Source organism: Nyctibius grandis, chromosome 7 (assembly GCF_013368605.1).
Source record: "Nyctibius grandis isolate bNycGra1 chromosome 7, bNycGra1.pri, whole genome shotgun sequence".
In the NCBI taxonomy this organism is placed as follows: domain Eukaryota; kingdom Metazoa; phylum Chordata; class Aves; order Nyctibiiformes; family Nyctibiidae; genus Nyctibius; species Nyctibius grandis.
Window position 1 is genome coordinate 36,368,057 of NC_090664.1, and position 16,190 is coordinate 36,384,246.

The window sequence follows — 16,190 nt, forward strand, 5'->3', positions numbered from 1 at the left end:
ATCCCAGAGGTCTCTTCCAACCTAGTTCTGTGATTCCGTGATGCTGTGATTCTGTGATTCTGTATGCATGTGGCTGGTTCGTGTGTCTCCATCATTCTGGTGCACAAACACTCAAGTTCAGAAATTGAGATTGAGAACAGCAGGAGAGGCCTGAGCTAGCTCTGCAGCAGGAAGAAGCTGAAGGGGACATAGAGGAGTTAGCAGGTGTGGCACTAGAAGAACATGAAAAAGGGACCACATCATCAGTTCCAGGAAGGAATGAGGAAGAGAACTAGATCAACATCCTTGGGAGAACAAAACCGCAGTAGTATCCATGGAAGAGGAAAGCCTGTGTAGGGTATAGCATATTAATCTCCCAAAGTTGAGTAAACCTATGTGTGTTCGTGGAGGTGTTCTCTGGCCAGGACAAACTTCATTGCTGTATGAATTCAGCAGGGAGAAGGAATTTCATGTGCAGTCAGATGTGTCTGGAAGGCTAGAATTTGATGTTTATTTTAGTGAAGAATTTTCCACCGGTCAGAAGCACGGATAAGTTTATAATCTTTTAAAAATTCTTCTCCATTGTATTAGTGGGCATGCTCTGGTGAGAAGAGTGTAAATGCATGTTTCATCCATGGCAACCAGGTCATGGTACACATGGTGACTGAACAAACAGATTTTTAAGGGCCGGAGGATTTTCTCCATTGTCTGTGCAGTGGCTATACCAGTGCTGGTTGAGGATGTAGTAGATGCTTTATCTAACTTACAGAATTATAGGGTCAGACAGTGGAAGGAAGCTGAATGCTCAAATGTGAGGGCCAGTCAATTGAGGTTGTAATGGCAGTTGCTTCAAGGACTTTTGTACTGGTCAAGGCTGGAGAACTTGCTCAGAAGCGGGAGGTTTGCAACGTAGGTGGCTTTGGTGCATGTGGGTGGTGAGTTGCAAGGAACACATAGTTGAGGCTTTATCTTATCTATCATCCTGTGCCCTTTAGCTACCCTCATCTCTTGTGTGAACTTTGGGGTTTTATGGTATTGTACATGGAAGTATCGGTGTAGGAAATATTAGAGGAGGTTAGGGGCTGCCAAGCATTTCATAACTTGGATAGTACTTTAAAAAAAGTACTAAGATTGCTCTTGATAGTCATAGTTCCTTGATGCAATCTTTTTTCTTTATTTATCTTTTATTTTACAGTCTTTTGGAACATATAGGGCAGCTTAAATGCATTGATAAAACCATGATTTTTATCAGAAAAACTTGTCTGCCTTCAAACCAAGAGTTTCAAGAATAAACAGGAGGGCTCAGAATTTGTTTTGTGGTTCTCTGAGGATCTGGATGGCATTTTCTGGCCAAGCCAAGTGTTATAGAATTTTGGGGAACTTGAATTCAGGTTAAAAGTCCCTATTTGATTACAGAAGATTCTAATTTTCTGCAAACCTAAGCAAATCACTTCTTGTGATAGTTTGAATTCTAGCAGCTGTTGCATTTCTCTAGGAAAGAAAGAGATAGCTACCTCAGTTTCTGTTGCAAGATTAGATACATCTGGTTAATATCATAAGACTTAAGGAGAAATGCGAGGCAGGGAGAGATTGCAACTAGCCTTAGCAGTATCCTCTGGTGCAGGGCAGGAACAGCATGGTATGGAGTAAATTCATGCCACGCCACAATGCCAAGCCCTGAAAGAACCACTGTTGGTCTGCCTAATGTTTTTCCCCGCTCCATGTGGCCATTCATTGAAACCTACCGGATAAGGAAACAGTTGGAAAAAAAAGGAGTAATTCCTATTCATCTCCTCAGCCTCACTTTGTATGGTCAGTAAGATCGGTCCTGAAGTATATGCCCAGACTGAACCACTGGAACACACAAGCTGTTCAATTACAAGGAGGCAAGAATAGTAACAGATATATGCAGTGGCATGCGATTGCTTGTATGTGTCTAGGCAGATCTGTTGACAGAAGGTGACCTAAGATTATAAAAAGGATCTAACATTTGGTTGAATATTTAAATAAAATTAATTCAAAGTCCAGAGTCTCAAAGCATTAAAATTTGGACTCACTAGTCATGTTGTATGTGACATGCTAACAGTGGCAGCATTCAGTGCAGCCAGATAACCCATGACCGTTGCTCAGAAGTAGAGTTTCTGATGGCAGCCTGGCATGGTTAATACTATGGTCAAGAACCAGCTGAAAATACTGGTGAGTATACTGGTGCATGCTTATTAAATCAGTAGTTTTTGTAAAGATGGTATATTGCTATCACGTTTCATAAGGTTCACTTTTCATAAGGGTAAATAATCAAAGAAGTGTAAGTCAATCGTGAATCAGCCTCAGTAGAAGTGAGGTTGGAATGATGGAATTAAGTACTGAAGTTAGATGTAGGTTTTGCTTCTTTTAAAGCTAAAAAAAGAATAATTAAATACTTAAAAGCATAAAGCACCTTTTTTGAAAACTAAATCCCACTTGACTGTGATCTGTTCTTATGTTCAGGATGGATTTTGGGCAGACCATTCTTGTGAAAAGAAAATTGGCTACATCTGTAAAAGGAAACCCATGTCAGAAGCTCCTACAGAAGAGGAAACTGTTGACATGGGCTGCCAGAGAGTAAGTGAAGAAAAAGCTGTCTGATCTGAATAGGCTGCTAGGAATGATTAAGAGGAGAAAATGCCACCTAGGTGATAGAGATAGATAAACAAGAAAAATGGGTTCTATGTTATCGTCAGAACAGTTCAGCCTTCTCATTTCTATGGCAGATGGGATAGGTGATACATATGAATAAATCTAGGCTCTGACTGTCATTTAGCTCTTGATGTTCCCTTTCTTTTTCCAGAACATAAACCAAAACTCAAACCTGTAGTCCCTGCAGCAGGCCATTTTTCCTTGATTGGTATTCAAGCCTTCCTAAGGAGTTTTCCTGTACCAGCAGTTGCTCTTTAGCTCTGCCTGCAATTTTCTTAAAATTATTCACATCAAGAAGGGTATGCTTGTCTACATACTATTCTTAAGGCTTTGCTGTGGTCTCTGGCAGTGCTCTCTACTTTGAAGAATTTGTTATGAGTGCCTGACCAAAATTAATCCATTGTGCTCCTTCTGAACTGCCAGTGGATCTGTTGTTTATTTGGTAATGCTCACCTTCTGGTAACATAGCACTCAGTAATTCCAAAAAACCTACTGTAATTTGTTATGGCATAGGGAATCATACTGGGGTTTTTTTCTTCTATGAAGAAATTGCTTTTTATCCCAAGTCTGCTTTACACAGCTGCAGATGTTTATTCCCAGTATTTGTAAAAGAGTACCTGGGAACCTTACAAATATTCAACTGTTGGAGTAGATAAAGGGATCCTAGTGCTTATGGGTGTTATCCTTGCCTAGACAACTAAGTGCATGCTTGTAGAAAAACGTCTCATAGGTGAGAAATTGAAAACCTTCAGCAGAAAATTTGTGTCAATTGTGACTGGTCACAGCAAACTCCTCCCCTGTAAGCATATTCCTGAGTTAATGACATTGGAATGACAAAACATTAGAAGAGAGTGTTAATGTTGGTTAATAATAAACAAGCTTGTTTGAGGTGTCATTCCCTTTCTGAAAAGCCAAGCTGAAATTTGTTTCTCAAGACAATGCTCATGCTTGCACAATGACTGTGTGCTAGTTATAATCCTATCCTGAGCACTGAAGGTGCACATCAAAGCCTCTCATGCCTTTATGACTGGAATACACTGATTAAAAATTCATTACATGTGAGAAAACATTTTATGAAACAAAATTTTAAAAAGTTTTGATCCTGCCTGTTTCCAGTCTGACCTTTTCAGTTCAGTTGTTCTTTTGTCTAATAGTTAGCTGACAGTGGTATAAATCAGTTTTGTTTTGATGTTTTTTCCTTTTCTTTTTTTTTCACCCCTAAAAAAAAGAAGTTTAGAAAAGCTGCAACATATGTGATCACTTAATGTTTATTTTGACAGGGTTGGAAAAGGCATGGTTTTTATTGTTACTTCATTGGAAATACATTTGTATCATTTTCTCAAGCAAATCAAACCTGTGGAAGGCATCAGGCCTTTTTAGCAACTATTGAAGACAGGTATGTAAAAGTCTACTTGCCTAAGAGGATCATATGAGGATTTATTATCTACCATCGTACGAATATCAAAATAAAGACTCTGATCGGGATAAAAAGGGGATCAAGTGCACTCTCAGTAAGTTTGCAGATGACACCAAGTTGGGTGGGAGTGTTGATCTGCTTGAGGGTAGTAAGGCTCTACAGAGGGATTTGGACAGACTGGATTGACGGGCCGAGACCAACTGTATGAGGTTCAACAAGGCCAAGTGTCTGGTCCTGCACATGGGTCACAACAAACCCATGCAGCGCTACAGGCTTGGGGAAGAGTGGCTGGAAAGCTGCCTGGCAGAAAAGGACCTGGGGATGTTGGTTGACACCTGACTGAATATGAGCCAGCAGTGTGCCCAGGTGGCCAAGAAGGCCAACAGCATCCTGGCTTGTATCAGAAATAGTGTGGCCAGCAGGACTAGGGAAGTGATCGTCCCCCTGTACTTGGCACTGGTGAGGCCGCACCTTGAATAGTGTGTTCAGTTTTGGGCCCCTCACTACAAGAAAGACATCGAGGTGCTGGAGTGTGTCCAAAGAAGGGCAACAAAACTGGTGAACGGACTAGAGATCAAGTCTTATGAGGAGTGGCTGAGGGAACTGGGGTTGTTTAGCCTGGAAAAAAGGAGGCTGAGGGGAGACCTTATCACTGTCTACAGCTACCTGAAAGGAGGCTGTAGTGAGGTGGGTGTTGGTCTCTTCTCCCAAGTAACAAGTGATAGGATGAGAGGAAATGGCCTCAAGTTGCACCAGGGGAGGTTTAGATTGGCTATTAGGAAAAATTTCTTCATTGAAAGGGTTGTCAAGCATTGGAACAGGCTGCCCAGCGAAGTGGTTGAGTCACCATCCCTGGAGGTATTTAAAAGTTGTGTAGATGTGGTGCTTAGGGACATGGGTTAGTGGTGGACTTAGCAGTGCTAGGTTAATTGTTGGACTTGATGATCCTAAAGGTCTTTTCCAACCAAAACAATTGTATGATTCTAAAAGTCTTGCTTGAGAAGACAGCTATGTGTAGATATAGAACTTCTCACAGTTTTTGCATGTGGGAATCCAGGAATTCAGTTTATAGTAAAAATAGGTGATGGCTGTGAAATCAGTATTGATATAGATGGTTATGTCAAGGAAAAAATAGCATTATGTTTTCTTTTCCCTTAATTTTAGTGGCTTGAGGATGGGTTTTACTTGAGTGAGGGATGCAGAATCCAGTTTTGATTACTAAATGAGGAGATATGGCTCTGAATTCCTTTCAAAAGGTAGTTCAAGTGCCCAAGAGGATATAATTTTCAGCTATCTGGTCTTCTCAGAATTGAGCTACTTTTAAAAAATTTAAATAAGAAACCAAATGATGATAGAAGTGCTTGGTACCTGAAAATCTATCACAATTCAGTCAGGGTTCAGTGTGTGCTAAATTTCTGAAAAACTGATGTACATTACTGAATGTGGAATACTGGGAAAATGAAAGTTAGACTTAAGAAACAAAGCTTATTTTTCTTGCGTTTGACTTGATACTTTACATTTTCTCTTATTTCTTTCTATATAATCTAAATAGGTATGTTCTAGTGTGAAAACTCTAGCTGTCATGGGTGCTGGCTCTCTAAATGTAGGTAGCGCTGCAGCTGTCATAAAAATGGTTTAACATTAATGTGGTCTTCAGATGTTTAGGGGAGACTTCTTTTATTTTCTTCGATTTCTTAAGAGCTCTTTTTTGAAACACCATATTGAACTATGACAGGCTTTACCTCTGCATAGGTTTGTTTCCCAAGCATAACTTTTCCTGCATGATCATTGGATCTAATTTGCAATGTTCCTTAGTTTGATAATTTAGTATCATATTATTCTAGCTTCTACTTTTGTCTTTTTCTTCAATAATGCTGAGATTCCTTTTCCAGTTTTGGATTTGCCTGAAACAAGAAGTCATTAAAATCTAAGGGTGCTAGAAACTCTCAAAAAATACAGTGGTATAACACATAAGTCACGTCAGGTTTCTTCTTTCCCACCAATGTCACTTTCTTTACTGGACATCCAAAGAGAAGGCAGAATACTCTGGTATTCAAGCTTACAAAATATCTATTATGTAATGTTTTGTTATGGGCTTTCCTCAAGTAAATCCATACAAGCTACACTTTCAAGAAGGTACAGCAGTAGTTCTGAAAAAATAACAAGCCTTTTACAAGTTTTTAAAGTAAATTTAACAGTATTAATTTAATGGTTGTGTTCTTTTGAACAGATACGAACAAGCCTATCTGACTAGCCTGGTTGGGCTGAGAACAGAAAGATACTTTTGGATTGGACTTTCAGATGTAGAAGAAAAGGGAACATTCAAGTGGGCTAATGGTGGATCTGTCTTATTTACACACTGGAATTCCGAAATGCCTGGTAGGTACGGCTCTATACTGTTTAATGAGTCCAGTGCCCGAAATAAATTGCTCACTATTTGAATTTTTTGCTTCACTCCTTAGCCCTCGCTTGGTGGTATAACGACTGATTGCTCTCAAATATATCTGACTGCTTTCTCAAGCATGCAGTACTGTTGCTAACTTCCTGCTTAGTGCTGGAATGAGTTTTTAACATGAGGTTGGGAAGAAACTTTAAATTGAGATAAAGTTTCTGATTTGCGTCTGTTCTAGGAAAGTCTGTGTCTGTACTATGGAAGAGCAATCTCTGCAGGCATACTGCACCCTGCTTGCAAGTCCCGCCTGTTCAGCCATAGCTCATAGTACACTTGCTCATTGTGTGTTCTGAGGTGTGTGAGATCACAGCATGCATGAAGCATCTCTGGTCTTAGAGAAAATGGGATTGTAGGAAAGGACAAGAGGGCCAAGGGAAGATTTGTGTTTAATCATTTTTAATTAATATCTTTGCTAGATTAATTGTGATTTCCTTATTTACTAAGTTTTGTGGATGAAAACTTTGCTATTTTTTTCTGTTCTAGTAAAATTATGGGGTAGGAGGTCATTTAATCTCTGACATGATCACATCAGAAAGAGGATGGTTGTAAGCCTTCGAGGTTCTGGCATGTTGCATTTGCCTTTCAGGAGATCCTCTGATTCTCTTTCATTTCAGTGCCTAAATGCTGATTTGAATGTGTCAGATGGAGTGGTAAGGCTATGTAGACCGTGAAGCCAATACTAGGCAAGTCATTTTTGAAAATCATAGTCAAATTAGACAAATTTGAGAAATTAGCTCTAGCCATATCTTCAGTTTTAGGGGAGAATTTGTTGGATCGCAGGTTATGATGTTGATAGAGTCAACCACTGGAGGGGATTTGATGTGAGGCACGATTCAGTATCTGAGATATGGATGAACCACAGATTTTTTTGCTTGTGGTTTTTTTTTTCTTCATGAATTAGAATCATAGAATCACAGAATGGTTTGGGTTGGAAGGGACATTTAAAGATCATCTAGTTCCTGCCACCTGCCATGGGCAGGAACATCTTGCACTAGATCAGGTGGCTCAAAGCCCTGTCCAATCTGACCTTGAACATTTCCAATGATGAGGCATCCAGAACTTCTCTAGGCAACCTGTTATAGTGTTTCATCACCCTCATCGTAAAATAATTTCTTCCTTATGTCCAATCTAAACTTACTCTCTTTCATTTGAAAACTATTGCCCCTTGTCCTATCGCAACAGGACCCGGTAAAAAGTCTTTCTCTATCTTCCTTATAAGCCCCCGTTATATTTTGAATGGCCGCAATAAAGTCTCCCTGGAGACTTCTACAGGCTGAACAACCCCACTCCCTCTTCATAAAAGAGGTGTTCTAGCTCTCTGATTGTTTTTGTGGCCTCCTCTGGACTCACTCTAACATTAGAAACATTTTTGACTCTGCACAAAGACCTAATTTCTGTCTTGATAGAATATTATGTTTTCTAAATTCTTATGACCCCTTAAATGTTGCTTTTGGGCATTCCTGTTTACAACCAGGAAGAAAGCCAGGCTGCGTTGCCATGAGGACTGGAATTGCAGGTGGATTATGGGATGTAATAAAATGTGAAGAAAAGGCAAAGTTCCTATGCAAAGTGTGGGCAGAGGGAGTGACTCTTCCGCCTGTTCCTACAACAACTCCTATTCCCCGGTGTCCGGAAGGTTGGGACTCAAACAATCGCATTAGCTTCTGTTTCAAAGTATGTTGCTTATTTCTGCAATAAGGTAGTTTCTATTTGCTGCATGGTATACTTATGTCTTGCTGTTTCATAAGCTTATTTACAGATTATATGTAGAGGTCTTGTTCCTTTCTGTTGAAATGCTCATGGTTTTGTTTATTCTGTTAAAGTCCGATCTTCAGGTCTGATCTTGTGATGTTAATTTCCCATTCTTTTAAGACTGAATTTCCCCTTCTTTTAAGAATAAAAGTGCCTTTCTACTAGTTGTTGTCTTGCAGCAGATACTCCTGTCAGCAATGCGGTTTGCTAATTGGCTTAAAGACAGTCATACTAAGCCTGTGTTTCACAGAGGTGAACACTCGTAAACTCTATATTCAAAGTTTCTGTAATGCTCTCAGAACAAGTTAATTGTAAATGAATTGCTTTTGGGTAGCTGATGTTTCTTGATCTTGTGATCTATATGGTTTATTTTGTCTGATTGCAAAGTGCTCTTTTTAGCCTTTTTCAAGAGGAGACCAAAAGAAAACATGGCTTGAATCTCAAGAGTTTTGTCGAGCTATAGGAGGAGATCTGGCCTCCATTAATGGTAAAGAAGAACAGTATGTGATATGGCGTTCTATTGCGTGAGTATCTGTAGTGTGGTAATCCATTCACTTTAATTAGCCTTTTGATCTTTCTGCAATATTTCATTTTAGGTGTATGTTTTTACTTCAGTATAAACCAGTCTGGATTCATTATCTGCATCTGTATCAAACACATAGCAAAAAAACAAAGCTGATGAAATAACAGGACTTGTATGATTAGTGGCAATCACCCCAGAAGCTAATGCTAAAATGAGATTGGCAAGATATCTAGTTGAGGCAACATTTATCATCTGATGTAAACATATTTACTGTGGATTTGGGGATATTATAAAATTACCACAGATGCCAGTTGTTTTCACATAAGCAAGTGTACAAGTAGGGTAACAGTCACGATATAAATCTGATCAATGTGTTGATTGTCATGTTTATGAACTAATCAGAAAGCAGAAGCAACTTCAGATTAATTTTTTCCTACACAGGGAATGTAAATAAGATTAGTAAGTCCCTGAACTGTAAAAAGTAGGTGTGAGATTTCTGAATGAGATCAAATACTCTTAGAAAGGTAACATTTGCACTATGACCTGAATAGACTGGGCTCAATTAACTTCTACATCCCTGTCTAACTATGAAGCAAGACCGAAACATGGCAGCCTTGCAAAATGCTACAACTGTAATAGAATCCCAGCTAGGTACTTATAGTAAGGAAGAAGTCTCAGGCGCTGCGTTACCACAAATTGACTCAATAAATTCAGATAAATCAGTAAAGTGTGTCTGCTTGCAGACAATAATTAGTTTAAGGTGCTATTTTTTAAATGTGATTCAACTGCAGCAAGTACCTTTGTGTTGGGAAACTATAAGTGCCTTTACAGAGAAAATAGAGAGCTAATTAATGGAGCAACAGTAGCTATTGAGCCATTATACAAAAGTATTAAGCCACCTTATTTTCAGGAGTTGGATTGGATCTGGACATTTTCTTGGTCAGTATTTCAGTCTGTGTGAGTTAATGTATAGTGATAACAGCTAGAAGTGGTTGCATTTTAATTAATTTCCACCCTGGTTGTTTTTGTTTCTAACAGCTTTAAGAATTATTTTTAGAGAATCTTATTAACTGTTGTGAATGATAGATGATTAAAAATATTGTAATGCCCTTATTAGTTTTGGTTTTATGCTTAAACTTCTTAAAAATGGGACGTTTATTATTTTTTTTAGGAACAATGGCTATTACAACCAGCATTTCTGGATGGGCTTGTATTACTTGAATCCTGATGATGGCTTTGTTTGGAGTGATGGATCTCCAGTGAGTGATTTAATTTTCAACAGCTGTTATTTTGCATTTCCTGTGCTTCTCAAGTGTGTGTGTTGTATATGTTTCTGTGAAATTTTATGCTTAATCATAACCCTCTCCTGTGTCATGCTCTCTTTAGGAAAGCTTATGAGTAGCAATTTCATGGCTTGATGTTTTTGGCTAAAACATACTGATTTCTGATACGAAAATGTGCACTGAATAAACAAGAAAAATTCATGTAGACTTAAAGGATGTTCTTATAAATGCAAGGATTTTTTGAGTAAAATAGTCCACCTTTAGTATTTCTCTTCTTTGCTAATTAGATCTTTATCTGAATTGGCCTACATTCCATGGAGCTGAAGGCAGTTGTTTTATGCCAGTGTAACTTGACTGCACTTTAGACTAACATATAAAACTGTAGAAACAAAAGTAGTTTTGAAGATGTGAGTGTATTTCATGCAAGGTTGGTCAAAATATGTTTTTGGAAGTTTACCACACAGAAAACTGAAACTGGAAAATTAGAATGGCAGTAATATTTTTCTGAGAAAAATGCCAACATTTTTGTTGTATCTCAGTGATGGGCTACTATTTAACTCATACAGGATATTTACTTATTTTGATATCAACATGTAGCATGCCCATCATTGTTATTAGATGAAGTTGCACAGCATTTAGGTCCCATTAAAAAAGTCAATATTCTTCCAAGTGTAATCAGAAAAAATTGTTATCTAAGCTACGGTCCAGTTGCAATCTGAAAAAAAGTTTGAAGCGTCAGCATTTGCACAGGGAGATTCTGGTTTCCTCTTATCTAAGTTTTTTAAGTTGTCAGTAGGAACAAATTGTAGGTCTGTGGTTTGATGCTGTCTCCTCCCTCTCTCCATTATTTTCTTTCTATATAACAGAATCTTCACAAAACCTTTTCTGTCATAGGTGAGATATGAAAACTGGGGCTTTGGAGAACCCAATAATTATCAAGGAATTGAACTTTGTGCAGAGATCAGTGGCGATTCCAGCATGCTTTGGAATGACAGGCACTGTGATTATCTCTATGGATGGATTTGCCAGATAAGAAAAGGTATCACTTACTCCTGTGTATTAGTATAATAAGAAAAGATTTTCAGTGGATTTTTCCCTTAACTTTAAGAAAGAAAAAAATTTCAAAACCTGTTTATCAGAATGGTTCACTGTGAAATGTGAAATATCAAAGTGGTATACGGATTTCCATGTCTTCAATGCATTTAAAGATACAGAGCCTTTGGTGTCCTCCTGGGATTTCTCACTGATCTTTATGATTTCAGAAAGGGAAATGTGATACTTGAAAAATAGGAAATGTTACATTGAATATTCACTTTTAACTTTTCATTTAGAGAAGTTCCTGCCTTCTCCAACAAATCCTATTTTGGATTTTTTTTTCTGAGTTGAGTTTCAAGTTATTAGAAAATAGTTTGCAAATCAGTTCACATATTTGAATTTTCATGTGTGGAAACTCCCTCCTTTACTTGGCTCAGGTACAGTTTTGTCAGCTAATCGAATCTGTAGTTGCAAGATGAAGCCTGGTTTCAAGATACTTTATTTTGCTTTAACTACTGGGTTACTTGGGTTAAAAACTGTCTGGATGGCGGAGCCCAGAGAGTGGTAGTGAATGGGGCAAAGTCCAACTGGCGTCCGGTCACTAGCGGTGTCCCCCAGGGCTCAGTTCTGGGGCCGGTGCTGTTCAATATCTTTATAGATGATCTAGACGTAGGGATTGAGTGCACCCTCAGTAAATTTGCAGATGACACCAAGCTGGGTGGGAGTGTCGATCTGCTGGAGGGTAGGAAGGCCCTACAGAGGGATGTGGACAGGTTAGATAGATGGGCCGAGACCAACGGCATGAGGTTCAACAAGAACAAGTGCCGGGTCTTACACTTCGGCCACAACAACCCCATGCAGCTCTACAGGCTGGGGGAAGAGTGGTTAGAAAGCGGCCCAGCGGAAAGAGACCTGGGGGTGCTGATCGACAGCCGGCTAAACATGAGCCAGCAGTGTGCCCAGGTGGCCAAGAAGGCCAATGGCATCCTGGCCTCTATTAGGAATAGTGTAGCCAGCCGGTGTAGGGAAGTGATCGTCCCTCTGTACTCGGCACTGGTGAGGCCGCACCTTGAATCCTGTGTCCAGTTCTGGGCCCCGCACTTCAAGAAAGACATTGAGGTGCTGGAGTGAGTCCAGAGGAGGGCGACCAAGCTGGTGAAGGGTCTGGAGGGTCTGACCTATGAGGAATGGCTGAGGGAGCTGGGGTTGTTTAGCCTGGAGAAGAGGAGGCTCCGAGGTGACCTTATTGCAGTCTACAACTACCTGGAGGGAGGTTGTAGTGAAGTGGGAGTCAGCCTCTTCTCCCGGGCAACTAGTGATAGGACAAGAGGACATAGCCTCAAGCTTCGCCAGGGGAGGTTCAGGTTGGACATTAGGAAGTATTTCTTCTCAGAAAGGGTCATTAGACATTGGAATGGGCTGCCCAGGGAGGTGGTGGAGTCACCATGTCTGGATGTGTTTAAGAAAAGACTGGACATGGCACTTAGTGCCATGGTCTAGTTGACATGGTGGTGTCAGGGCAATGGTTGGACTCGATGATCCCAGAGGTCTCTTCCAACCTTATTGATTCTGTGATTCTGTGGTGGAGTCACCATCTCTGGATGTGTTTAAGAAAAGACTGGACATGGCACTTAGTGCCATGGTCTAGTTGACATGGTGGTGTCAGGGCAATGGTTGGACTCGATGACCCCAGAGGTCTCTTCCAACCTGATTGATTCTGTGATTCTGTGAACTAGGTTTTCTATTCATATGTTGGTTTCTAGCTACATTCTCTTGAGATCTGAGTTTGGATGCTTTTTATTTTCTGAAGACATCAAGACAAAATTTGTAATTTAGGGAAATCTCGAGTTCCACTACCTAAGTTTGAGTATTTTAGAAAGTGCTTATTTAAACATTTTGCCACATTCTTATACTTGGAGGGAAGGGAGCAAAATAAAAATGCTGCATTACATTATTGACAATGAAGTACTAGCTCTGCATTGTATTAGTAAAAGAATTTCTTAGGCAGACAATTTTTTTATTAAATGCCAGTATCTGTAAGATTAAGTATATTTTAGCACAAAATAAATTGGTAAACCTGTAAAGACAGAGATCTTCTGTATTAGAAATTGTTTTCCTGAGATACTAATGATGCCATCCATGATGCCACCTCCATGATGCCATAGCAAAAACAAACAGGGGAATTCTTTAGCCTGAAGTTTTCTTTTCAGAAAGGACCACTTAATTTCCTGGGATCTTTTCCAATGAGATTTTAGCTAGGGAAATTTTTAAGATCTGGAACAAAGTTCTTCTCAACCAGAGACAAATGGAAAGAACCTCACTCTGTAGCAGCTAGGGCACCACAGAAGAGCATAACCCAGCCTGCATTCCTGCTGTCTCTAGTTTAAGCCAGAATTCATGTATAAGTGACCTGAGGAAAGGATGGAGAGGGAGATACAGGACTGTCTTAATAGAGTTAATGCTTTGGGACACAAGGTTTTCTGCATCCAGTGAATACCAAAAATAATTACTTAATTCGGGTAAATTTCAAGGTATTTTATAATACCTTGCACATTAGGAATGCTTATATTTAGATCCTCAGGGAACAAGAATATGTATTTAGAATTGAATAGTGTACCAAAAATAAGAGATTTAGGCTATTTAGTTCCTTCTAGTTTTTGGTGTTAAATCCATTACTAACCATAAAATTCAATGTCAATATAAAAACATGCCTATCAATCATAGTAAATATTTTCTCATACAGCAGAAAGTGTACAATCATAATAAATATTTTTTTTCTTACAGGGGCAAGTGTAAAGCCTGAACCAACAGAATCTCCTGCACCCAGTAAGTGTTATTGCTACTACTATTTGTGTATGTGTATGTCTAAAAGCATTTTAAAAATTGTACTAATGAGAATGCCTTGTATCTTAGGAACAATATAGTTAGCTTACCGTTTATCTTACAGAATACAAGACTACTGAGGATGGATGGATTATACATGAAGACAAACAATATTATTTCAGCACGGAGAGTGTTCCTATGGAAAAAGGTCGGGAGTTCTGCATGAGGAACTTTGGAGACCTTGCCGTGATTGAGAGTGAAAGTGAAAGAAAGTTCCTCTGGCGATATGTAAGAAAAATCATTAATACTATGGAATAAATCATCCAAAACATGTGAGCATGGGCACAAATCGTTTTCACCCTGGTATTCTTCCTACAAATTTTATGATATTGAAATTGCAGTAGCATTAAGCTATATTAATATGAAGAACAAACTGAAGTCTTTTTTTAGATTGTTTCATAGCTGAGACAAGGACAATTTTGATTTAGTATTTTGTATAGAAATAAGCACAGTAAACATTAAACAGATCATTATCTGCTTTTCCTATTCAATGTGGCAGTTACACTACATTGTATCTATCTGCAACTGGTAATGTGCTAAGGTGAATCTTAATGCTTACTTTTAATTGATCTGTGGCTTCATTTTAGCAAGAAGTATTATACTTGTGAGCTATGATTCTGTAAGACAGGTAAGTTAATTGAAAGTAAAGTATATCAACAGATAAACTTAAAATATCTTAAGTAGTGGATCAAAACAGATATTGGCTTACATGCAACACTCAGAACATTGGCTTTTGATCTTGTCAGTGTGTCTGGGATGCAGTCTACCTAGCAGCCTCTTTTTAGTCCTTAAGTTTGCCCCTTTGCCTCCTTCTTCTTGTGGGGAGAATATAATTATGCAGGAAGAACCACTTGAGGCATGGATTTGCCATGAGAAGAGATATTTCCTAGGTGGCTGGAGTAGGTTGCCTCTTTATAATGTCTTGAAGCCAACTTCTTTTAATCAAGAATGTGTTTAAAAGTCAGATTTGAACTACATAAAACTTTTCCTGAACTGTCTTAAGAGTGGCAGTCTGACTCATCTGACTCAAGGGCCTATATCAATTTATATCCAAATTATAGGAAGGGTTGTCCCTTGCAAGAAATTTGTCAGATGATGTCCACTGTAGAGACTGTGCAAGAATGACCTTCAAGTAAGACTGTAAGAAGTATTGACATAGTGACCACACCTTTTGGCCAATAGTGAAGTTTGACTGTGGACTGTCACCTGTGAGCTGCTTTAACTTAAATGTTGTAGCTAGAGCATATAGCAATTCTTATCCCCTGTCAGTCAGATGTATATTACTCATTATTAACATAATAGATTTCTATGATAAAAAGAGGATCTTTATACAATTTTAATCTTTACATTCTAGATCTTGAAAACTGGCAAAGAGGATTCATATTTCATTGGTTTACAACTGAGTGTTGACCAACGGTCAAGGTAGGCCAACTAGAACCATCAAGCTTGCATTGTGCTTTAAAATAAAGAAATCTACTGAGCAGAGCAAAAATAATGAAGTGCTTGAATGAAATTGTAGCCTGTCAAAGGAAATGAGAATGTTTTTCCTCTGAATTCTATGGGACTTCCATGTTTTTTGATTACGAAGGTTGTAAAAATGTATTTTGTAGTAAATATACCAAAATGTGACATTATATTTAATCCACTTCTTTTTTTTTTTAGTCCCATTTCTGTTGTTAGGCATTCTCACCCTACTAATACTACTGTTATTATATATTTGATTATAACAGGAAAAAAGCTTAATTTGAATTTTGCCCTCAGCTGTTGTCTACCTTGTCCATAGTCCAATAAAATATATCTAATATGAGGAATTTTTAAAAAGTATTTCCTGTTGATACTGGTAAAATTTTTTATTTGTAGAAGACCAACTCCTTTTCAAGTAAAGGAAATTTCTCCTTCACACCACTGGAAGCTAGAGTAGGTCCATAAGCCCTAAAATTTGACCTATTCTTTAACAATATGAAAGCATTAACTTTGTTTTTATAAGTTTACATCAGGTCTATTAGATTTGGAAAGTTCTGCTTTACTGTTTGTTTTAAGATTTTGTAGTCTGTGGGACCAAACAAGTTAACTCAATAGGGCATGGATTTTAAAAGGACATACCTGGTTTTGAGTCTTAATTTAAACATGGCTCTATTCTCAAGCAGTTTAATTCCATATTAATTTAGCTCCAGATTATCAAGGAGAAAT

The 16,190-nt window shown here is 38.6% G+C and overlaps 1 protein-coding gene across 2 annotated transcripts in view; it reads left to right on the forward strand.

The window, feature by feature from the left end:
• The window catches only part of LOC137665622 (macrophage mannose receptor 1-like), a 68,519-nt gene that overhangs the window by 30,881 nt on the left and 21,448 nt on the right, over positions 1-16,190 (forward strand). For both annotated transcript variants that reach the window (XM_068404873.1, XM_068404872.1), the window contains exons 9-18: positions 2,467-2,580; positions 3,936-4,051; positions 6,303-6,451; positions 7,999-8,198; positions 8,676-8,800; positions 9,971-10,058; positions 10,977-11,121; positions 13,902-13,943; positions 14,065-14,228; positions 15,355-15,422. In XM_068404873.1, coding sequence (XP_068260974.1) covers positions 2,467-2,580; positions 3,936-4,051; positions 6,303-6,451; positions 7,999-8,198; positions 8,676-8,800; positions 9,971-10,058; positions 10,977-11,121; positions 13,902-13,943; positions 14,065-14,228; positions 15,355-15,422 — 1,211 coding nt within the window. The remainder of the gene's footprint in view (positions 1-2,466; positions 2,581-3,935; positions 4,052-6,302; positions 6,452-7,998; positions 8,199-8,675; positions 8,801-9,970; positions 10,059-10,976; positions 11,122-13,901; positions 13,944-14,064; positions 14,229-15,354; positions 15,423-16,190) is intronic.